This window comes from Montipora foliosa, chromosome 9 (genome assembly GCF_036669935.1).
Source record: "Montipora foliosa isolate CH-2021 chromosome 9, ASM3666993v2, whole genome shotgun sequence".
NCBI classification, from domain to species: Eukaryota; Metazoa; Cnidaria; class Anthozoa; order Scleractinia; family Acroporidae; genus Montipora; species Montipora foliosa.
The window spans coordinates 4,434,626-4,457,125 of NC_090877.1; the positions used below are offsets into that span (position 1 = coordinate 4,434,626).

Below are 22,500 nucleotides of genomic sequence, written 5' to 3' on the forward strand. Positions count from 1 at the left end.
TGAATCACGAGCTGACACGAGCAGCTTACGAATTGCGTGTTGGGTACGCGCGCGCGCTCAGCTGAAAACCCTTTCGAGCCTCCTTAAAGGCTAAAACACGTGGGTGGAAAGCGTGAGTCAGGCTTGTCAACCCCTATGATATTTCAATGCGAAGCGGACGAATGGTCAGAGTCGTCCAACGAGAGTGATTTAGGTAGGTGATTTACGATATGCAGCCTTTACTTAGCCTTTCACGATTTTGCTTTTTCCAAACACTCTTTCTTGCCTAAGAGAAGGTTATTAAAAGGAGTATCTTACTTGTTTATTTCCGTGATTCGGGAAAATGAAATTTTGATATCCGTGATCCGTGATTCATTGTTTTTTCTGTTCGTGAACCGTGCGACAGACCCCCCCTGTACGACCCTCAATACTCGATATGGGATATTGTAATCTAATGAAAGGCCTGCACTGCTGCGAGGTATTCCCTCTATTCATTGTTATTGGCTACTTCGCTATTAATGAAATTTCAATAACTGCGAAATATTCTCTCTATTCTATTATTGCGAGTGTCTACTTTGCTGTTAATGAAATTTCATTAACGGCAAAAATATCTTCGGTAATCTATTATTGTGATTGGCTACTTCGCCGTTAATGAAATTTAAATAACTGCAAAAGATTCTCTCTATTCTATTATTACGATTGCTTACTTCGCCGTTAATTAACAATTATTGGATGAGGTTGAGCATGTTAGCGATAATTATCAAGGCCAAAGTTTGTGTTATCTGCTGAAGCCGAAGGCTGAGGCGGATAACACAAACTGAGGCCTTGATAATTATCGCTAACATGCGAAAATCGAATTCAATAATTGTTTTATTATGCATATTCCTGAGCTGAGCTCCGCCATGACAAAACTGATCGAACTGCTGGTTAGTGTGTTAGGTGACGTCACTTCTGCATGCATAAAACTATTGTCTGTAGGTATGACGTCAATTCTACATATATAAAATCTATTGTCTGTAGGTATGACGTAAGAGAAACAGAGCAAGCAAGAATTAGCTGCGTGCTTATAGCCAATGAAAATCGAGCTTGCGACACCAATGTATAATAGTGAAATTTCACTGACAGCGAAATATCTTCGCTAATCTATTATTGTGATTGGCTACTTCGCCGTTAATGAAATTGAAATAAATGCAAAATATTCTCTCTATTCTATTATTACGATTGTCTACTTCGCCGTTAATGAAATTTTATTAACTGCGAAATATCTTCGCTAATCTATTATTGTGATTGACTACTTCGGCGTTAATTGTTCTCTCTATTCTATTATGTTGATTGTCTTCTTCGGCATAAATATAATTGCAATAACTGCGAAGTATTTCCTTCATTCTATTATGTTTATTGGCTACTTCCTGGTTAAGGGAATTTAAATAATTGCGAAATATTCTCTCTATTCTATTATTGTGATTGGCTACTTCGCCGTTAACGAAATTTCGATAACTGCGAAATATTCCCTCTGTTCTATTATTACGATTGTCTACTTCACCGCTAATGAAATTTCATTAACTGTGAAATATCTTCGCTAATCTATTATTGTGATTGGCTACTTCGCCGTTAATGAAATCGAAATAAATGCAAAATATTCTCTCTATTCTATTATTACGAGTGTCTACTTTGCTGTTAATGAAATTTCATTAACGGCAAAATATCTTCGCTAATCTATTATTGTGATTGGCTACTTCACCGTTAATGACATTTGAATAACTGCGAATTGTTCTCTCTATTCTATTATGTTGATTGTCTTCTTCGCCGTTAAAAAAATTGCAATAACAGCGAAATATTCCCTTTATTCTATGATTGTTATTGGCTACTTCACCGTTAATGAAATTTTAATAACTGCGAAGCCGTTTCTTTCGTTCTATTATGTTTATTGGCTACTTCCCGGTTAATGAAATTTCAATAACTGCGACACATTTTCCCTCTGTATGTTGTTATTGAGTTACTACTTCGCCGTTAATGACATTTGAATAACTGCGAAAAATTCTTTCTGTATTATATATTGAGAGCCTTTGCTGCGAAATTTTATTGTCATCTATAGAGTAGAATAACTGCAAATTTTTCATTTGTCAAAGTACCGGTAGGAAGACGAGCCTATCGCCTCATTCCATCAGTTGTTTTGCGTTCTCGGCGGATTTTCGAGAATAACAAAGGCCCGGCTCGCTGTCTATCATCAGCGAGAATCCCAAGTGATTTCTAGCGAAGAAGAGAAAAGTTTCAAAGAGTCCTCTTCAAAAGATAGCTGGTCCAAAAGTCCCCTTTGCTAGTCCACAAAATTCAAACATGTAACACAACCATGATTTGTAATTGCAAGTCCAATAGGAGGGACTATCCCTTAACCTTTGCCAAAGTCAAAGATCGAAGTCGACTTTTAAAGCTCTTTTGAAGACTTGTACGTTGATAACAACGTGAAACAGTTTCATGGCCAAGCAACACTTAACTGAACGACTCAAGCCCTGCTTCGACTCACATTTCATGAATTTGGAAAGCTATGTTTATCTAATACGGACGGAATTTTCTCGCTGACTTCATTTCTGCGACTCTCTTTCTGTCTTCTTCAAATTTCTTTCGTAAATTCGCAATATCTGTAGAAAAAACAAAATGTAGAAATATTACATCAATTCAATAGTCTGAATAGTACTTTGAACACTAGAAAGCTCTTCCTGGGGGTACCTGGCGATGGTTTTCTCTCAATTGCTTTTAAACACTATTCTGAGCTCTCTGGAGTGCTGTTAAAGCTTCGTATTCAGACTAGGGGAACTTGAAGCTTTTCGAATTTACTAGAGCATTTTTGTCCACTTCCCGAAAATCTTAGCTATTGTATTCTGTCTAAAATTCAAAGATGGCCTTTTTACGGTACCCACAACGACATTTTTATCAACCAGAAAGCATCAGGCATTACATTTTTAATATCACGAAAGTTCGATGTGAAAATTCCCTAAATAAAATCCTGGGTGATTATATAAAGGCCATCCGAACAGATAATTTAACGAAACGTTCCGTTGGGTGCCCCTAAGAACTATTGCAGGTAAAAGAATACCTCAAACAAGATGTCAAAAACTCTGAAATTCTTGAATGCCCTGATCATCACGCAGCTCACGGGTTCGGACTTTAACACCTTAAGTTCCCATGGCCTGCTCCCGTCTGACCTTGTAGCTCAGTCGGTAGAGCAGCGGTGATCTAACCCGAAGGTCGCGGTTTCAATTCCTACCCTGGTCAGAGTTTTTCTCTGTCCTTGTGTGGGCCCATTTCCATCAGTAGGGCTAACGATCAAATGGTTCATATGGGGTAGAAGCTCAGCAATTCACGTTACACTCTAATCAGTTAAGTCTGTTCGCTTTTTTTTAACCGACTTCAATGAAAGGGGAGGATATCGACCGCAGCTGGATGTAACTGACTGAGAATCGATTTTGATGAGGGGGAAAACTGGAGTACCCGGAAAAAAACCCTTGGAGTCAGATTGAGATCGACTGAAACTCAGCCCACATATGACCTCGGGGGCGAGTGTTAAATACGGGTTGAAGGGGTAGTTTCTAAAGAAACTACGGTGCTGCGTCGGTGGGGAAGTAGTATACAAAAATTTGGTTTTATCAACGGAGTTGATAATGTAAATTGGCCACCGTACAGAGATTCTAAAAGCTGACGTTTCGAGCGTTAGCCCTTCGTCAGAGCGAATCCAAAATACGGGTTAAATACGGGTTGCAGAGAAGAAAGGAACGGTTAATATCCGCTAAGCTACCCTGACTTGCACGAGCCAAAATCGTTTCCCTGCCTAACTGGTATGCAAAGGAATAGTAATGAAGAGAAACAATGTAGCCCAACTTGTTAAAATTGAATCTGAAACTTCTACGATTCAAAATAGCTTTGGTTATAAAAAGACGTTAGATTTGACAAACACTAGCAATCATGTACAGTACTTACGTTCTCTTCTTGTCTCTCGAAGTTGAAACTGGTAAAAATTCAAAAGTTCTCGCTAAAAAAAAAAAGGACAAACAGGTTTGGTTCTTGAGTCAAAGCGAGAAAACAAAGTGCCAAGGATTGCTCTGATGGAGGCAATCCCTTGATTCTCCGACACCAAAGAACCTCATCCAGCAGGGGCGTACCTGTCTGTAAGCCAAGTATACGTAAGCACTGGCTTACAAGTATTTTTTAAATTTGAATGTCTGCAAAACTTTTTTTAGGCTCCTGGGAAATCGCACTGAGAAAATTTCAACAGAATTAACAATTTATAAAAACTAAACTAGTGAGCAGCACTCTACGAACTGTATCTGTAAAATTTGTTTATTCTCCGACACGTTTTGTCTACCTAACGTAGACTTCGTCAGGGAGTTTTACAATGATACATTAAAGGCCTGTATTTAAGCCATTATATCTGATCGAGAAAAATGACAGCCACAAAACCGTGGCCCCAAAACATTGTTTTTCACGCCTTGTCCTAATATTTCAAAGCTGCGCCTGTTCCCTTTCCAAAATCCGGTCAAACCGGACCAAACCGTCATTTTTGCCATCAGATATGGCTTAAATACAGGCGTTTTTAAACGTATAACTGTAAAACTCCCTGAAGAAGTCTACGTTAGGAAGACGAAACGTGTCGAAGAATAAACAAGTTTTACTGATACAGTTTGCAGAGTGCTGCTCACTAGTCTATTATTATTATTATTTTTTAATTTTATATATTTTTAAAAAAATAACCTTATTTTTCAACTTGAGCCACTGGCTTAGTGGTAAAAACATGCCAGGAATGCCCCCGTCCAGTGTTGTTCAGCCATTGTTGTCAGCAACTTGAGATGACAGTTGGGCAACTGAGCCTGGCAAGCCTTTACACACTGTTGCAATCATATTAAATATAATTTGTGCCAATAAAAAGAATCATCATACAGAACATAAATACAATAGCTCCAAAGTGCCAAACCTTTTTCTTCTTCTTCCGTCTCTCATGCAGCTTGTCAGCATCAATTCTACGGGCAGCTGGATTTCGGCCACTTCTTCCAACAGTGACCCATCCTTCATCATCAGGCTTATTCAGTGTATCTGCAGCTTCCTTGTCGGACTAAATCCCAAAAAAGTAGGGAATAATCAAGTGCTGAAATTGAACTTTCATTGAGAGTGATTCAAAACTGAAATGCATGAGCATTTATGTATTTGAATTTGTTCAGGAAAGAGAATAATAATTTACTATTACAAAAAGAGTGTGCAATAACAGCAGAGACAAGCGATGAGCCATGAATATGGCGGCCCTAAAATGTGATACATTTTGTACAGTGTCTGAGAATAAGAAGACCAAAGAGTAAAGTACTGTAATTCAAAGATCAAAAGATGCGACCAGCCATGAATTGCATTCAATAAAATTACGTTACATGTAATACCTGCTCCTTTTTTGCATCAAACTGTGCCATAAATTCATCAACTTTAGTCTGTAACTGTGTGGCATCAGGATACTGCATTTGATATTCTTGAACCCATTCTAAAAAATAATTTATACAAATAATAATTTAAATGCAAGCTGCATTTAAATTCACAGTACTTTACTAGTACTTTTTCGGTTCCATTGACCTTTTATATAGCAATAAATATTAAGCAGCAACTTACAAACCTTTAAACGTACACACATCAGAAATACGGTAAGTTTGACTTTCCTCGTGTCTTATTTCCCATATTGCTTGCAAGCCGCACGCGGGATGATCATGTGCCATCATTGCGTGCTTGCTCGCAGTCCAGTCACACTAAAGTTATTTTAGCAGTTGCAAAGAAAACCTTCATGAGCTATCAAGCCTCCCACTTGGCTTAATAGCTAAATGCAATTGCATGGTCATGGCTTCAGGCCCCTTAAACCCTGTTTTTTTTCCAGCTACCTTTGCAACTACTGGTACTTAAGTTGCTGCATAACTGCAACGATCTTCAACCCTCACGTAGTTCAATTTCCGTTGTTCACATCTAAGAAAATTTCATAATATTCTATGTCAGTGACTTTTTACAGACACCCAACTATAAATTTTGTATCAATAATAATAATAATAATAATAATAATAATTTTTATTATTATTATTATTATTATTATTATGAAAAGGATAGTTTTCTATGGAATTCTGAGTAATGTAAGCAGTTATGCACAAGTTGGTGTTGCTAAAGCTGTGGGAAGATTGTCTTCACTGCTCTTTAATGCTAACAATAATATTTTCACTGGCCAGGAGGATTGTCACCTGTAAGAAGATTTCAAATAGCCAATGTTTCCATAGCGACCTATTCAAAAAATCACTTACTTTTCATTCCAGTAACAACAGGCTTTTTGGCTGTGGATAGCACTCTTATTGTAGAACTGTCCAAATTTAATGCTGCATCTAAAGATGATGACTTTTTGAATACAATATAGCCAACTTTAAATCCCTATTAAAGAAATCATTGATATTTCAGTTACTGTATACCCTTTACATCAAAATTTCAAAATTTCATTGCAACTTGAATGTGGCTTTACAAACTGGAGTAATTCCAGAACTACAGTTTACTCCAAAACCTTCTACAAATATTTCCAAAAATACACTGTAGCTACTGCAGAGCTGCAAATGACAGCCAGATATATGTGTAAGATTTTATTTCAAAGGTAGAAGTGTACTATATATGTACTTGATCGATCCATTGCCAGGGGTGGCTCCAGGATTTTTCTTAGGACAGGGTAGCTGACTGGTGAGAGCTTTTTTTCCTCTCAGAATACCAGTTGTATTAGAAAGCCGCACATCATCTCAGGAGAGATGGGGGGAGGGGGTCTAAAGAAGTGCTTAGACAGTAGGGGTGTCTGGGGGCATGTTACCTTTAAAAGAATGTTCCCAAACATGACATTTCAAAAGCAAAATTATTGATGATCACATTTAGACGACTTCACGTTGTCACTGCCAAAATGAGTATTAACCTTAGGTTTCAATGAAATCTGTCTTTGATTTGTTCACCTTACTGGAAAAAAAAAGTAGTCAACTTCTCTGAGTGAAGAAGCTGCAAGGTTTTGTTGGCTCAGTGATGATCCTTATTGAAACCACTGTATATTTAATACCAACATTGATCAGCGACATAAATTGCTCAAATAGGTCAGACGGACGAAACACCGTTCATGTTGTTCACATTTCTGAGAGATGGATCAGCTGAGCTCAACGTTGTCACATACATGTATAACCCAAGATGGCGGCCTGCATGTGTGTATTTTTAACAAGGATTTTACAAGGTTAGAAAGCTATTTCAAAATTAGCTGTTCTCCTTATAAACTTTCTATTAATTGATAAATAAAGATTGTCATTTTGGAGTGAACTTCTCCTTTAAGCTACATCCTCCTCAGAAATTTCAGTTGCCCGACTCGGAAACTAGGGTCCCAAAGTTACCCAAATCAATGAAATTTTTTGTAGCACTGGCAAGCAGGCAACCGTTCATGTCAATCCCTGTGGTCTCCAACAGTTTATGTGTATATGTCGTAGTACAATTCGTTCCTTTGGTACAATTTTTTCTGAACTGGTACAGAATATATTGAACTGGTACAAAATACATTGTATATTGAACTGGTACAATTTTAATTGTAGTTGTTTTACTTTTATCAACTGTCTAAAAAAGGGATTTTCCTTTTTTTGGGGTATAGTTAAAAAACGGGGCCGTGGTTTTTAGGAGGTCTAAAAAAGAACATGTTATTTCTTTCCTTACTTCTACTTTCCCACCCCTCCCTCATCTTCCCCATCACCTCTATCCAACCCCCCTTTCTTTCACAGCTCTATCCCCACTTATTTTGCAGGTGGCCCCCCTCCTTGCATACCCTTATGCCCACTCCCTCTATGACAGACTTTACACAGTATACTCAAGACTAACTTTTTTACTCACCCGAACTTGAACTTGAACTCCCTACCTCTGGATCTGTTGTTACTCTCTTATCCACTTGACCACACAAGCAGATCATGCAAACTTACCATGATAATTTATAATTAAATATTTTAATTAATATTCATCCCAGGCCACTCTGTGTCCAAATATTTTATTATTCATCCCAGGCCACTCTCGGTCCAAACTTCAATTTATTCACCTTTAGACTTCACAAGTTTAGTTGGAAGAAAACAGCTCGACAATGCAGTGTGTATCACACGAAATATTTTATCAACGATTAGATGACTTTAAGCAAAAGCAGAAGCGAAATACATCACAACTAACCATGTTAGTCGAAGATCAATTTTACAATGAAGCAATGGAATACTTGAAAATTCAAAGTGAAAAATCGAGTAGTGATTCAAGAGAAACGGAAGGCAAACTATCTCAGTCACAACTAAAGACATTGCAAAGAAAGAAATGGACATAACACCAAGGAAAACTGGGCTAAACTTCAGAATAACCCGCCACTTATTTGCATTTCATTGAATAAGAATAGGCTCTATTGTATTAAGTCTCGTTCTTCAAAAGATGCCGCATAGGGGAAACAATAATGGTTAGCTGTGGCGGGGTATTCTGAAGTTGCTCCAAAAACTGCAAGCACCTGACAGAAAAACTGTTATCCCAAAGAGTAAACTCTATGACACTCTTAGTCTTAGCACACCAAAGAACAGCACATAGAGGACGTCAAAGCACAAGTAAATGGGAGAATGACAACTATTCAGAAGTAAGCATTCGACTTGTAAAGTTGTTCGTAAGTTTATGTCCATTGCACGAACAGCAGAAGACTATCACCAGCAAACAAGAAAGCCAGCACAAAAACAACCGAAATTTAAGATTTCGGACATGGTGGCAATAATAAAAATAAACAAAGTAGACAAGATCAACCCTTTTCACCCCAATATGGTCTTGGGTCAAATCATCGAAATTGAAGAGAGTGGATATGTAAGAATTGTGACAGAGTATGGCAAAGTTAACACTCTGATCACACCCTCATGATTCTATCCTTGCCACTAATGTGAAACTAGATTTCTCTACCAAAACATCTTTTACAGCAGCATGCAAAAATGCAAGTGGGCTATAGATGAAAAACTGCTGATTGGTGCTAAGTTTCCCCTATACTACTCATTGAGATATCTTGAGATGGAAAACAAAACAAATTGCTACAAGACACTAATCTCAAAATACTATTTTATTAATTTAATGACAAATAGCAAAATTAAATTGTAAGATTTCTGCACTTTTTTTCACTGTTATAGTCTGCAAACTGAATTGTACACACAACATGATAAACCTAATCCAAACCAACAGCAGAACTGGTACACTCATGGTAACTTGATGATACGCTAAAAAGCAATCCTTAGCCCTTGTTGCCACATACACTAAATGAACAGGCTTTAAAATAAATTCTTAATGTTTATGTTTAGTACATCATGACTGTAAATAAAAGCTAACCATTCTATAACAAGTGTTTAGGCTTAAATTGTGTAAATTAGTGCTTAAAACCACTCATGTTATTCTTGGTCAAACCAGACTGTTAAGTATTTCCAACAAGTCTTGCTATTTCTGTCCTGCTCTGAATGCTCAGCAAACCTTATTTCAGTAACCTCTTGAACTATTACTAAGTAAATGAATGGCAAACAGCTGTTACATCAATGAAGTGTGTTCTTTGTGTTCAACAAACATTAAACTATTTTCACTGTTTTTGCACCAGTACAATTAAAATTGTACCAGTCCAAACTATTTTGTACCAGTTCAATATATTCTGTACCAGTTCAAAAACAAATTGTACCAAAGTACAAATTGAACTGCAACACATACATGTACCTACCACGAGTTCATTAGACGTGGTGATAAAATTAGATGGTTCCTGTTCCTTTTTTTCTGATCCAGGATACTTCATGAGATAAACATCTTTTATGACTCCGCAGCAGCTAAAAAGGTGCTTTAATGCTCCCTATTAAAAAAACACACAAGCTTACTGTTTTCTGTGAAATTGGTTTGTTGATATGAATTTTGGGCAATTCATCCAAACAACTCGCCTCCTCTTTAGACACTTGCATAGCCTTAAATGAACATTTCCAGTTAACCATGGGTTGTTCCATCATGTGCAGACCACCCTCTGTTAGTGGGAGAAGTTCATTGAAATCTGAGCATCAATCTTTTGTTATTACTGGGTTGCCTATGGGCAAACCCAGTCGAGGTCTGCGTTTAGTTTGTTTGTTTTCTTTTTTTTTTTTTTTTTTTTTCCGTGTCGGTAAAAGTCTTGCCTGTCACTCCCCTGGTAAGTGGTGTCTTTGTGGATAGAGCCTTCTGCGCGTATTTTCTTAGGATCGAGAGGGTAGTGGAACTGCGTAGATTTCACTGGTGGACACAGTAGAATCATTAACTTAGCCTGCAATGGCGTCGAAAGTCATGCAACGCGAATGGCGTTTTAGTGGATCCTTAAACAAAATATACCCTTATGGAGCTCAATAATGGGAAGTCAGTTGGATAAACTAGGCATGAATCTCAAAAGCGACGAGTACTGGACTTCGACAACAATCTATCGCCCGTCGAGACGAAATCAAAGTGAGCAGTATTTACCTGAAGTAGAAGGTAATCTGACACAATTGAGTTTCTTGTCTTCACGCACGCAATGAAATAGGAAGAGGTTTTCGCCTCTAAGAGCAAATATGTTGTTTGTTTCAATAAAACTTTCGCTGGAAAAGGATTCTGTGGTATTTTCTGCCTTTGTGAATTATAATATCATGTTGTGTATTGAATTTTCGAGCTTAACGTTGAAATGTGATATGCGAGAAGTTTTTTAGTATTGCTCTGTAAGCAGGAAGGGTTCAAAGGCCTGTTGAAAGCGTGCTTGAGTTTCAACAAAATGAGCCCCAAAATCAGTGAAAACTTGTGACGCAGATGAATAATAAAGTAGCTGCTATTTCCAAAATGATGGAATTACCTGGTGATAATAACGTCGTACGCGTCTTGGAGAGTAAATTTTGCCTTTGCATAAACAAGAGTTGGGCGATTGTGATCTTTGTTTTGACTTCGCTCATTTCATTGTCAAACTTTATAACACTTGACAGAAAAAGAAACTTTTTAAAAACCCGGTATCTTGCCATCATTTGACACAGATGCTTCACTGTTTGACGAGTAAACATGCCGCGGTAACTTAATCACGGCGCCAGCTGAATTCCGGCCATGTCACTTTTCGATTTTGCAATTTACTTGAACATAGCAAAAATCTCCCAAAATGTTTGTCGCTGATCGTAACTTTTTATATTCTATATTCACGGTTCAAAATTAATGTTGTTTTGATGTCGTAAATATTTTATTCTCGATCGACCGTCCGGGAAACTTCCTTCTGCTCTTTCTGAAAACTGTGTATCAATAGTTATTTGCTTTTTCATCAATATTTGTTTTGCATAAAGCAAGCTAAAAAGATCTGTACCTTGCTGAGTTCGCATTTGTTAGAGTTAATAGTATTTTCGGTCCGATGCTTCTTTTTTAAGAGGGGTACGTTATTTTGGTCTCCCATCCAAACACTAACCCCGCCCGGCAGGGCTTAACTTCAGTGAACTTTAGTATTAGAAAGCCTTCAGATGCTCAGAGGGCACACTTGTGGTAAAAAGAAGTTGTGAGGGAACTTGAAAATTATCAACATGTCAGCCCAGAAGCCAATGTTTCTCGCTTCTCTTTTATTTGTTATTCTTCAGAGACTGGAATGCTGTATTTCAATACCACACAATTCAGTGCCTTCTGATTTTCTGTAGCACGTACCACAGGCAACCCAGTGTATGCTTCACAGAAGCATCTCGTTTATAGAAAAAATACAGATGAACAATACGGTGGCTACAATTTGTTCCAATATGCAAAGTTTAAAGCAAATGATTCAATAAAAGTTTGAAGAAAATGTTAATTGAGTCATGTGTCATGTTTTTTTCACCGTCCCATGTTGTTTTCAGCACTATTTTGCGAGATGCATATTTGACCTCGGCGGTTAGAACTAACCAAGGAGACAAGGTAGGCAGCAATCAGCTGCCGGCATGTGACCTAGTCCACTTTAAGCTGGAATTGACACCAAACCAGTGAAATTCTCACCTTAAAAACACCAGCATCCCATTGATTAGGGATGTCCCCATACCTTTGGGGAATTTGAGCTTCATCTTTCAAAATTCACTGAGAAGGGCAATCCTCAAAACCATAATAAAGCTTTCTCAACATGATCGGCACAAAATTCTCGAGCAAAGGCATTGATTCAATGAACTTCTCCCATAAACAGAGGGTGGTCTACCTGTGGTACCATTATGTCCCCTTCACCACTTACAGTGTACATATAGGATTAAGTTTATTTTGTAATTTTTCAAAGAAAGCAAAAATATTTTAACATTTCAAAGGTGCCAATAAAATATCAACCTTTTGAATTTTATTTTTCTAAGGGTGCCGACAAAAATTTGGGGGAGGGGTACGGATGAAGACAGGAACGGCCCCATTTTGAACTTCGACCTGTCTGATTCTAATAAAATTAATGTTGGAAATTAACCTGAATAGAAAAAATGAGTTCTTTATCTCTAACCAAGGAAATGAGTGCTTTACACGTAATAATCTGAACACGGAGAGAGAAAAATCTAGGGCTAGTTCTTATAAGAGCAATATTTTTTGTCTAGATACCCTTCAGAGCTATCAAGTCTCACGCATTGAGCGTGAGTTTCACGCATTTCGATGCAATCTCACGCTCTCACGCATTGGCACTCTTCTGGTAGGGGAGTTCGGTCGTTTCGATACAAAGTCGTTTCGATACAAGTCGATTCGATACAAATTGAAGTCATTTCGAGACATCATCAAAGTCAATTCGATACACCTACAGTAGAAAGTCAATTCGATTCAACTCAATATTTATGTTCTCAACCATTAATTAGTGGTCTAACCGGCGCAAAAACTCCAATCCCGGTAAGCTAATGAAGAAGCTTCCAAGCGACCACAGTTATGTAAACACTTTCAACAATGTCTTCTTTTGATGGGCGGACAATTTTAAATAGCACTGATAAACAGCATTTAAGTATAAGCACCCTTTAGAACAGTCGAGTCGAGTCGCGTCGCGTCCATTCCAGTCCAGTCCAGTCCAGTAGAGTAGAGTAGAGTAGAGTAGAGTTGCATCGAGTCTAGTTGAGGCGAGTCGAGTTGAGTCGAGTGATTCGAGTCGGATCGGGTCGGGTAGAGAGAGTCGAGTCGAGTTGAGTCCAGTAGAGTGGAGTCGCATAGAGTCGAGTTGAGTTTAGTCAAGTAGAGATGACTCTAGTCGCGTCGGGTAGAGTTGAGTCGAGTCGAGTTGAGTCCAGTAGAGTAGAGTAGAGTTGCGTCGAGTGAGGAAGAGGGCAGTAAAATCCACTTGAGAAGAGAGTAGAGTCCATGATGAAATGATATATGAAATGGATCATATATGAACTGCGGATCTGAAATCAAGTGAAGCTATGATCCTCGCAGTTATGAACGCAATTTTTGCAATTGCGTAAAGAAGCCTGAAAAATTCAGGACTTCAACGGGGTTTGAACTCGTGACCTCGTGATACCGGTGCGACGCTCTAACCAACTGAGCTATGAGGCTACTGACGTTGGGAGCTGGTCATTTGTGGGTTCTAATATTCCCGTGAGGAATGAATCAACGATGAAATGATATATGAAATGGATCATATATGAACTGCGGATATGAAATCAAGTGAAGCTATGATCCTCGCAGTTATGAACGCAATTTTTGCAATTGCGTAAAGAAGCCTGAAAATTTCAGGACTTCAATGGGGTTTGAACCCGTGACCTTGCGATACCGGTGTGACGCTCTAACCAACTGAGCTATGAAGCCACCGCATTCATAACTGCGAGGATCATAGCTTCACTTGATATATGATCCATTTCATATATCATTTCATCGTTGTCAGTGGCTTCGTAGCTCAGTTGGTTAGAGTGTCGCACCGGTATCGCGAGGTCACGGGTTCAAACCACGTTGAAGTCCTGAATTTTTCAGTTGAGCAGAGTTGAGTCGAATCGAGTGGAGCATTCGAGTTGAGTACTGATAATTTAAAATAAGGTCTAAAAGTTACGTCAGTTAATCTAAAATGGAGCCGCTATTCTCACGATCAACGTAGTCGAGTAAGTACACCTCCACCAGGAATTCCACCACCAACTACACATCAAAAACGGCTACAGGTATATCGAATTGACTTTCTACGTGTATCGAATCAACTTTGATGATGTCTCGAAACGACTTCAATTTGTATCGAATTAAGTACTTGTATCGAAACGACTTTGTATCGAAACGACCGTAAACCCTGGTAGGTAAGAAACCTTTTGAGCTTTCAGAAGTGCTCGTGAATTCCGAATTCGTTTCTTCACTGGCACTGAACTAATAATCGGCCAATGTTTAATCCGTTCGTGGGAATGATTTCCGCACAGGTCCCTACTTCATTATGCATGCAGAATAAATTAATTATTCATTCGCGCTATTGTTTTGTAGAACAATACGTATACCCAAGAGAACCGAATATATACATGGGTAATTTGTACTTACGGGATGAATAAAAACGGATCTCATTTTTTCTCTCCCTCCCTCTCTTTCTTCTTTCCCTTCATCGCCCACACCGTTCCTCGTTTTTGTCTCAGCTTTCCTCTTTCTATCCCTTCGTCCTGTTTTTATTTCCAGACCCCGCTCGGCTTTTTCTACCATTTTATCCCATGATTTGTCACTCGCAGCTTGCCTTGAACTCCGACCCACTGTAAACCTCTGGATTACTTGTCCCTGTTCTTTACCACTGAGCTAACGTGTCAAGTTGCTAATTCACACCTTGAAAATGATATTTATTTTGAATTCTGGCTGACTATTTACATAACAATGATACGTAATTATATACACGTGCCGCGCCGAGCACCTACAATCGAACTTACACTTGTAGGTTACCGTTAAGAGATCCCTGTTTTACTACTCTTGAAACAACCCATCTCTTTAATAATGCTAACCGTAACCCTAATTACGACTAAAGGCACTGTTTAGGCTTAAGGTTAGTCCCTGTGATAGTCTTAGGTTTTCCAGTATTGCTGTGAACTGTGACCTGCTTTTCCTTCATGCCCCGTGCGTGCGGCACACTTATAAGTTCACTGCGTGGAAGAGTATACCACGCTTAAAGTCTGATTGGTGCATCTTTCATTGGGAAACTTTCATGCACGAGTTCATTGCAATTAAAATCGTTTCATATTTCCCTTCTTTTGAAGCAAACTTGTGTCTTCGTAATAATCAAGATGGCTACCGAAGTAAAAGGGTCACAGCAATGGAAGATTTGATCATTTGGAAATTGTCCCTGCTTTATAGCCTTTCCAGAGTTTTGCATAGAGTGGTGCAAAGAAAACAATTTACTTTCGTCTTCCGTGTCCAAAACCTGTGTGAAAACGCAGTCAGTTGGCAAAGACAAAGTGCCGCATCGGGAGATGGATCTGTTTCGCGATGCTCAAGCAAAAAATGCAATGGATAGCCTTCAATCCGCCAGAACACATATTAATTTTCTGACCGTAAACTTTCCTTGAAAAAATATTAGCCCTAGCTACCTGTGGCCGGAACGTTTACCACTGCCTACAAGACAAGGGCTAACATCATCTCACCGCAGTTAACCATCGCCTAAACTTCGTCGACCCAGACAAACGAGCCCACAGCAGGGCATTGAAAAGACATGATGGGGAGTGAAACGAAGTATACCTCGTAGGGGAACATCCATGGATCTCTACCAAAGCTATTTACTTGGAAGTATCATTGAGCATATTGCCGATCTCTACAAAGAGCGATAAATCGCAAAATCCCTCTAAATGCACCGTTCGTGATCCTAAATACAGGAAAGGAAGAAAATATACACTTTGCAGTGTCTCGGCGAATTTTTAAGCACACAGGAAGAACAATTTGACGATAAAAAGAGCAGGTAGCCATTAAATTTCTTATGACAGTACTTATATTTGGTTTGTTTGTTATGTTTGCGAATCTGAACCCTATTACAACGATTGCTTGAAACTCCACTTCTTGCGCTTATTCTAAAACTGAAAAATGGGTAGAATTGCAGGAAAAGTGCCGAAATTGCAGGAAAAGCTGTTCGATTTTCCGTATTTCAGACAGAAGTTCGACCGACTTTTTTTAAGTCCATATAGACTTAGAAAAAAAACCTCTAAAAAGAAAGAACAAAGCGCCACAGTCCCAAAGGACGGCTATTGTTATCGCTATTGTTTTCTTGAAACAAAGGAGTGTATGCATAATGAAGTAGGGACCTGTGCGGAAATCTTGCCCGTTCGTGTGCGACCAATTTTATTGATTCTTCTGGACTGTCACCGGTTAATAGTTGAAGTATAGGCCGATATGTTAGCTCAGGCTGACCATAATGACATGGGCTCTCTTAGCAAGCAGCATGAAAATATCAAAATGACGGACTAGACGGTTCATTTCCAGCGATTTGAGAAGCGGACCGGACCCCCCTATAATTTTTTGGCGCCTCCGACACAAGAAACACAGGCCACTTGCGCCTTTGGCGCAATCTCCAGCAAGGATCTCACTCTTTGGGAACCACAGGACTTGAGAGCTCTACCCTTGTTGTCGCCATCTCAGTATGAAATAATTGAAGAGATAGAAACGTGGTCGTCTTACCTTTGTGCAATAGGGAGGAATATTTACAACAAATAGCGTCTTATCGGGTGGCTTTGATGCATTTTCATCTCTAGTCATGTGCTTCTTGCAATATAAATAATGATAAGTGACACACTTTTCGTTAAATTTTACACAAATTGTCCGGAACCCAGCAATCTCGGACGCCATTTTGATTTTGCATTAGGTAACCACGCTTACCTTTCACGCATGCGCATTCGGAATTAGCTAGCCAGGCAAGATGGCGGAATTTTTGGAGTCTCTGATAGGTGATGTATTATTAACCCGGTTTTTGTTCTGTTATGTTTGTTTTCATCTTTACTCACAATAGAAAATCTCTCTTAGACAAAGCTACAGATCCAGACAAAAGTAAGGAAGGTGTCGATTACATGACTCCAGTATGCGACAAGATTAATTTAGACCTTGATGGGTGAGATAATAGTTCGTCCACTTTTGCGATATTGTACAAGCGTTGAATGTTTCATAAAGTGATACACTTTTTGCAATGATTCCTGGTCGTATAAAATAAAACTGGGATTTTGTTTTCATTTGTAGCCCACTTATTGGCGTTCGTTACATGGTAACGAAAGTTAAAAGTCCGAAGGAAGAGGAAGCTATACTTGGACTGAACGTAAGCATTTAACCGTCATCACATTTGATCTGAACAAGCACGCGGGACACGAGGAAGAAAAACAATTCATGTTTATTTTTAAACATAATCTAAGCCTTTGATTGCTCCAAAATTACGTATTCATTAAATCGACAGTTTCTATTCGTCATGTCACATGGTCATCTTGAAAATTATTTTTCTATACAGTACAGTTTTTTTACCATTCATTTTGTAACAATATCATGAAAACGTACTTAATTCTCATTGCGTAGGAGCGGTGCAGTTCAACAATATGATCTGTTCTGATTCTTTAAAAATCAGGCTTTTAACCTTGGGGGCCATCCAGCTGTCCAGTGGATGGTCACTTTCCGGGAGAAAATGGATCAAAATTTGTCTCATGGTTTGCATGGATTTTGAGCAGCATCTCAGCTTGCATGGATTGTGGTATCATCACTTGTGCTCCTTTGTAGACAAACCCATCGTCAATTGTTAGCTTGTCCCGGTAGAGCCATTATGGCCGTAGTGGTTGTGGTACCTGCTTTCTTTCATTGGGCCAGCCCTGAGTGATTGTGATAATTAACGTGGAAAGGTGTTCATCCTTTCTGGGTCTCGTTGCATAGGTGAGATTTGGTGGTTTGTGTGAGGTGTGGATTGTGATTGTTGGATTTCTCTGTGATCTCGGTCCTGAAGACTTCGAAACCAGTGTCCCTGGGTGGTGCGGCTCTCGAGAGGGTGTCTGCTAGTTGGAGTGAAGTTCCTTTCTTGTATTTGATGGTGAAGTGGTATCTCTGCAGCCTCATTAGCATTTTCTGTAGCTGTGCTGTTGCTTTCTACAGGGGATTTTCACAGTTGGTCTCAAGTGGCGGGTGGTCAGTGTGAACTTCTATGTCTGATTTTCGATACAGCCAGTGGTCAAACTTTCCAAATGTGTTGCAGATGGATAGGCATTCTTTTTCGATTTGCGAGTATCATTGTTCTGTAGTGTAAGAGGATGTTTGATGTGTACGCTACAGGTTGGAGGCGTCCTTCACTATTCAGCTGGAGAAGGGCACTGCCCGCACCTTCTTCGCTTGCATCGACTTGAAGGGTCATAATATTGGAGCACCGGTGCAGTGGAAATGAGGAGTTTGGCTTTCTTAAATGCATCTTCTTGTGCTTGTGCCACATAAAGGGTGTATCTGATTGGGTGAGTTGCGTGAGAGGCCGGATAATGGTGCTGAAGTTGGGACAATAGGGTGAGAGGTCCTTGGCCGTTCCCACAAATCTCTGTACACCTGCTCCGTTTTGGGGTGGGGCCATTGCCATGATTGCTGCTATCTTGTCTGGGTCTGCTTGCATTCCTCGATCATTTATGATCATATCATGTTGCCTATGAATTTGATTTGTTTTGGTTTGAACTGTAGTTTGCTCTGGTTTAGTTTTATGTTCTTTGTTGCTCTGTAAGGGCAACAAGACGGCGGTCATGGTCTTTCTCGGCTTCTTGGTAGGTTGTTCCTTCTCCAAGTACAAGTATATCATCTTCGATGCACAATATTCTGTCAAGGCCCTCAGGCGCTTCTGAAATTTCTTAGGAGCGCTTGAGATACCAAATGGAAGGCGTAGCCATCGGTATCTCCCGTAGGACGTGTGCATTGTCGTCATGAGTGACGGTGCTTCATCGACGAGTTCGTGTAGAAAGCCTTCTCTAACATGTACTAGTGAGAAGCATTTGGCATTTGGAATCTGTGGAATTGTTCAAACAGTGTTGGCAATTGGTATACTGGTCTCAGAATACCCTTATTGATTGTTTGGCTGAGGTCAGTACACATCCTTGTTTTCTTTGGTGTCTCTTTAATGGCCACACTGTAACAGAGATCACTCAGATGTATCGAGGTTTTCAAATTTGGGGGTCCTCTGGACCCCTTTTTGAAAAATTTGGGTGTCCATTGCAAAATTTTGGGGGTCCAGCTAATTGATATTCAATAATTAATATTTGATCTATTGCCTCTTAATTGCTGCTACAGTACCCTTTCAGATTTCTAAATTGCACAAAAATAAAGTCTTATCCCTCCCCATGAATATGTACTTAAATCAATTTCTTTGAAACTGTTATGCCCTTTGATTCATCGATCAAAATGTATGGGCTTTCAAAGCTCCATCGATCACATCTGAAAATGTCTCGAGGAATCCGTATGCTGTAGAACTGTTGGCTCCAATTGATAAATGATCTAGATCTCCACAGCAAAAAAAGAGAACTGAATCATTAATTTTAACAACACTTGAGGTGTAATTTAGGAAGAAAAGAGTAAACAAATATAAGCGATCGAAACTCACTTCATGGTCGGCCCGTGCGGCCGTGACTTTGCCGTGGCCAAGGTTGATAATCAAGCGATTGAATACATTCGAGTTTCATATTCAACATGTTAATTTCAACATTAACTCCGAAAGAGTTGCATAATGTGCAAAACAGACAAGTTACATGCAAAACACGAACCAAGACGATGACACATGTGTGCCGGAATTAATATCAACAGGGTCGCACAAAACAAAAATTTTACATAGTATTTATTACTTCGCCGTTGGATTCTCTGTCATGTCGCTCACAATAAGCGAACTAATGCTTGAAATTCACTTGGAAAGTAGGCAACAAACTGAATTTCGACTGAAATGTTTTATTATCACTGGCAGCAGATGGAAATTGTCACTGATTGTCTCGCCTAAAAAACAGCTCAAATTATGTCACGCAACACGTGGAAATTCAAAACTTAACTCCGCAAGCTGGACATAATGGTTGACAAAATGAAGTCATTTCAAATCCGAAAATAACAGCTTACCTTGAAATTTAAGGTAGCCAAGGCCTTCGAAATTCTCAGGATACTGTTATGGTATGTTTTCTTGTGTGAGTTCCCCAGGTGGGTTGGGCCAGGTGTCTTTCTGAAGGGATCATAATGGGTTTTGAGGTTGAGGGTGTGGTGGGGTCCCGGCACCGCTTGTCCTCGTTGGGTTGGTCAAGATGACAGCCTTTGACTTCCTTGGGTGTACTGTTGGTTTTGGCTGTTGGGCTACTTGGGTCTGGGCTGGTATGTGATGAGCTGGATTGGTACAGTAGGTGGGGGCTCTCTTTCCTGTTGAGTCTTTTACTGCTGATGTGAGGGAAAATATCTTGTCTGCTTTGATGATGATGAGCCCCAGTGCCTCGCAGTAGGACTCAAAGAGAAGGGCTGGTTTGCTCATCATGACGTCTCTAGGGAGTATCTGGAATGTAAGCAATTCGTATCTTTTGTTTCATTTGCACAGAAAGTCAATCTGTCCCAGTGGTTTCAGTGGCTGGGCATCGCTGTAGGAGTGAAGTAGGTAAGGTGACTTTGTTAGTTTCATGTTTGGCATCAGCCTGAGAAGTGCATCTGCAAGCAGGATGTTGCAGGTGGCAACTGTGTCTATCTGGATTGCCATTGGGGTGAATTTGCTCCCAGTTGCAGACATTGGCAGGATAACAAAGTACTTTTTTTTCAAGGGGTCTGTGTGGACTCTGTGTACCGGAAGTGTTTCTAGGGAGTAGCACTGTTCTTGGTGGTTATCAGTGTAGTGTTCCACAGGGTGTTGATCAGGTGTGGTGTGTAGCAGGTGTAGGTTTTGTTCATGGGGGAAGGGGGGGGGGGGGTGGAGTGGGGAGTGGGGGGTACTGGTTGGGATTGGCTGTAAGGGGTTGCCATTGGGTTAAGTTTTCCGTGGTTGTGCTTGTTGGGGAGGGCCTGTCTCAAGACAGACCTTGGAAAAGTGGTCATTAATTCCACACTTTGTGCATGTTTTGCCATCTGCAGGACATGTTTTCCAGGGGTGAGAGCCTTGTCAGTTTCTGCACCAGAAGCAGGTTCTAGGCTCCCAGAATGTTTATGGCTAATCCAGTGTACTTGTTCCTCAATTCCTTTTGAGCGTCTGTAATGATTTTGTTGGCTTTCTGAGCGAACTCAAGGGCCTTGGCTTCGGTTACGATGTCTTGCATGCTCTTAGGCACTCCATCCGACTTCAAATGTGTTTTTGGTAGCTCAGCTCACATTCTGCCATTGTGTAGCCCAAAAACAAATTTGTCTTAGCACATTTTGTCTGTCAATGTGTGTTAGGAATATAGGCTGCCCGCCTGTCTACCTTATTAAACTTCCCATTCTTAAATGGATTCAATGTGTCTGCTAGTAGGGAGCTTCCGATAGATCCAATGTAATTTGTACATCCAGATCCATGGTTTTTTCCAATCATCAGCTGGTATCTGTGGCTCGATGGTGTCGCAGCTCACCTGCAAAGCTTTGTGCGGCATTGCCAATCATAGCACCAATGTTTCCAGCAAAGGTTTCTTGTAATAACCTGCTCTCTCTGTCTCAGAGTTTTTCGCTAAGTTTCTGTGGTCTGTTTGGATCAGTATTCGTTAAATCTGAGTTCCAAGTTCTTGAAATTTTCTGATATATTCAGGCCTGTTTGACGAGTTGGCTGAGATTGTTTCACTTAATTAATGTCGTTTAGTCTCTGTGAATGCTTCTCTTGTCGATTTGTTGGGTCAATCCCACTATTCTGACACCATGTCAGCCGGCACAGATGACACAGGCAGTGCTGATAACTCAATGAACACAGTCTTTATGCCACACTTGAGTTCGAGGGTCTCAGTTAGAACCAGAACAACAACAAGCTCCGGTTAGCCCGGATGTAGTTTCCCTCAGAGATGGTCTAAGTACAAGTGATGGGACAATAAGAACATCCTATCTCTATCAGTGGCAGCTCAAAAGGACTAGCCTCTAGCTAAGATTCCTTCACTTTAATTCACCAACCAGTAGTCCTACAAATTTTAGGGTTGAGTGACAGCTTTACACATTCACACATACTCACAGACACATTCACTTGTATGTGCTTTTATTTTGTTAGTCTTTAGCAGGGCTTGAAATTGTGACCAATACAGTCCCATTTGCGACTGAATTTTTTTCCCCTTTGGGTCTAAAATATCTGGAGAAGTCGCAAATTTGCGACTTGTTTTCGCCTTCACTCTTTCAAAACAAAAGGGTTAGCAGTTGGCACTTTGCTGCTACTTTTGGTAAAATAAATAAAGAAATTAAAAAATTATTTTGTTTCTCGCCATGAATTTTCTTTAAATCTGAGGATAGTGTAATTGTAGCATAATTTAGCTGTGATGTTACATGAACAACTCTATTCCTTCGATATCATTTGCCATTTTCAGAGGTTTCTTTACAAACAAGTACTGTGGTCTGATATTTTGTTTTGCCAACACATTGACAACAAAATGCAGTGCAATGATTTTGCGACTAAAATTTGTGAAATTGAGACTGCAT

At 39.7% G+C, this 22,500-nt stretch overlaps 2 protein-coding genes across 2 annotated transcripts in view; one reads left to right on the forward strand and one right to left on the reverse strand.

Moving 5' to 3' along the window:
• Nucleotides 1–613: 613 nt before the first annotated feature.
• LOC137969965 (ribosomal RNA-processing protein 7 homolog A-like) lies at nt 614–16,754 on the reverse strand. Its single transcript, XM_068816388.1, has 7 exons — nt 16,582–16,754; nt 9,755–9,880; nt 6,294–6,417; nt 5,400–5,497; nt 4,946–5,083; nt 3,955–4,006; nt 614–2,618 (listed from the first exon to the last, which is right to left on the reverse strand). Exons 1-7 carry the CDS (start codon nt 16,747–16,749, stop codon nt 2,533–2,535), a joined length of 792 nt encoding a protein of 263 aa, XP_068672489.1. The 5' UTR covers nt 16,750–16,754; the 3' UTR covers nt 614–2,532.
• A 39-nt stretch (nt 16,755–16,793) lies between these two features.
• Nucleotides 16,794–22,500, forward strand: part of LOC137969766 (ADP-ribosylation factor-binding protein GGA1-like) — a 20,556-nt gene continuing 14,849 nt past the window's right edge. Inside the window, exons 1-3 of the mRNA XM_068816122.1 lie at nt 16,794–16,847; nt 16,924–17,008; nt 17,134–17,209. Coding sequence (XP_068672223.1) covers nt 16,820–16,847; nt 16,924–17,008; nt 17,134–17,209 — 189 coding nt within the window. The 5' untranslated portion in view covers nt 16,794–16,819. The remainder of the gene's footprint in view (nt 16,848–16,923; nt 17,009–17,133; nt 17,210–22,500) is intronic.

Bases quoted from the DNA above. Each gene is read 5' to 3' on its own strand.
- LOC137969965 (XM_068816388.1), bottom strand. From the start codon at position 16,749: ATGGCGTCCGAGATTGCTGGGTTCCGGACAATTTGTGTAAAATTTAAC. The intron at 5,498-6,293 runs GTAAGTGATTTT...ATTATTTTTTAG, and splicing joins TGTTGTTACTGGAATGAAAA to AATGGGTTCAAGAATATCAA. The intron at 2,619-3,954 runs GTAAGTACTGTA...TTTTTTCTACAG, and splicing joins TCGAGAGACAAGAAGAGAAC to ATATTGCGAATTTACGAAAG.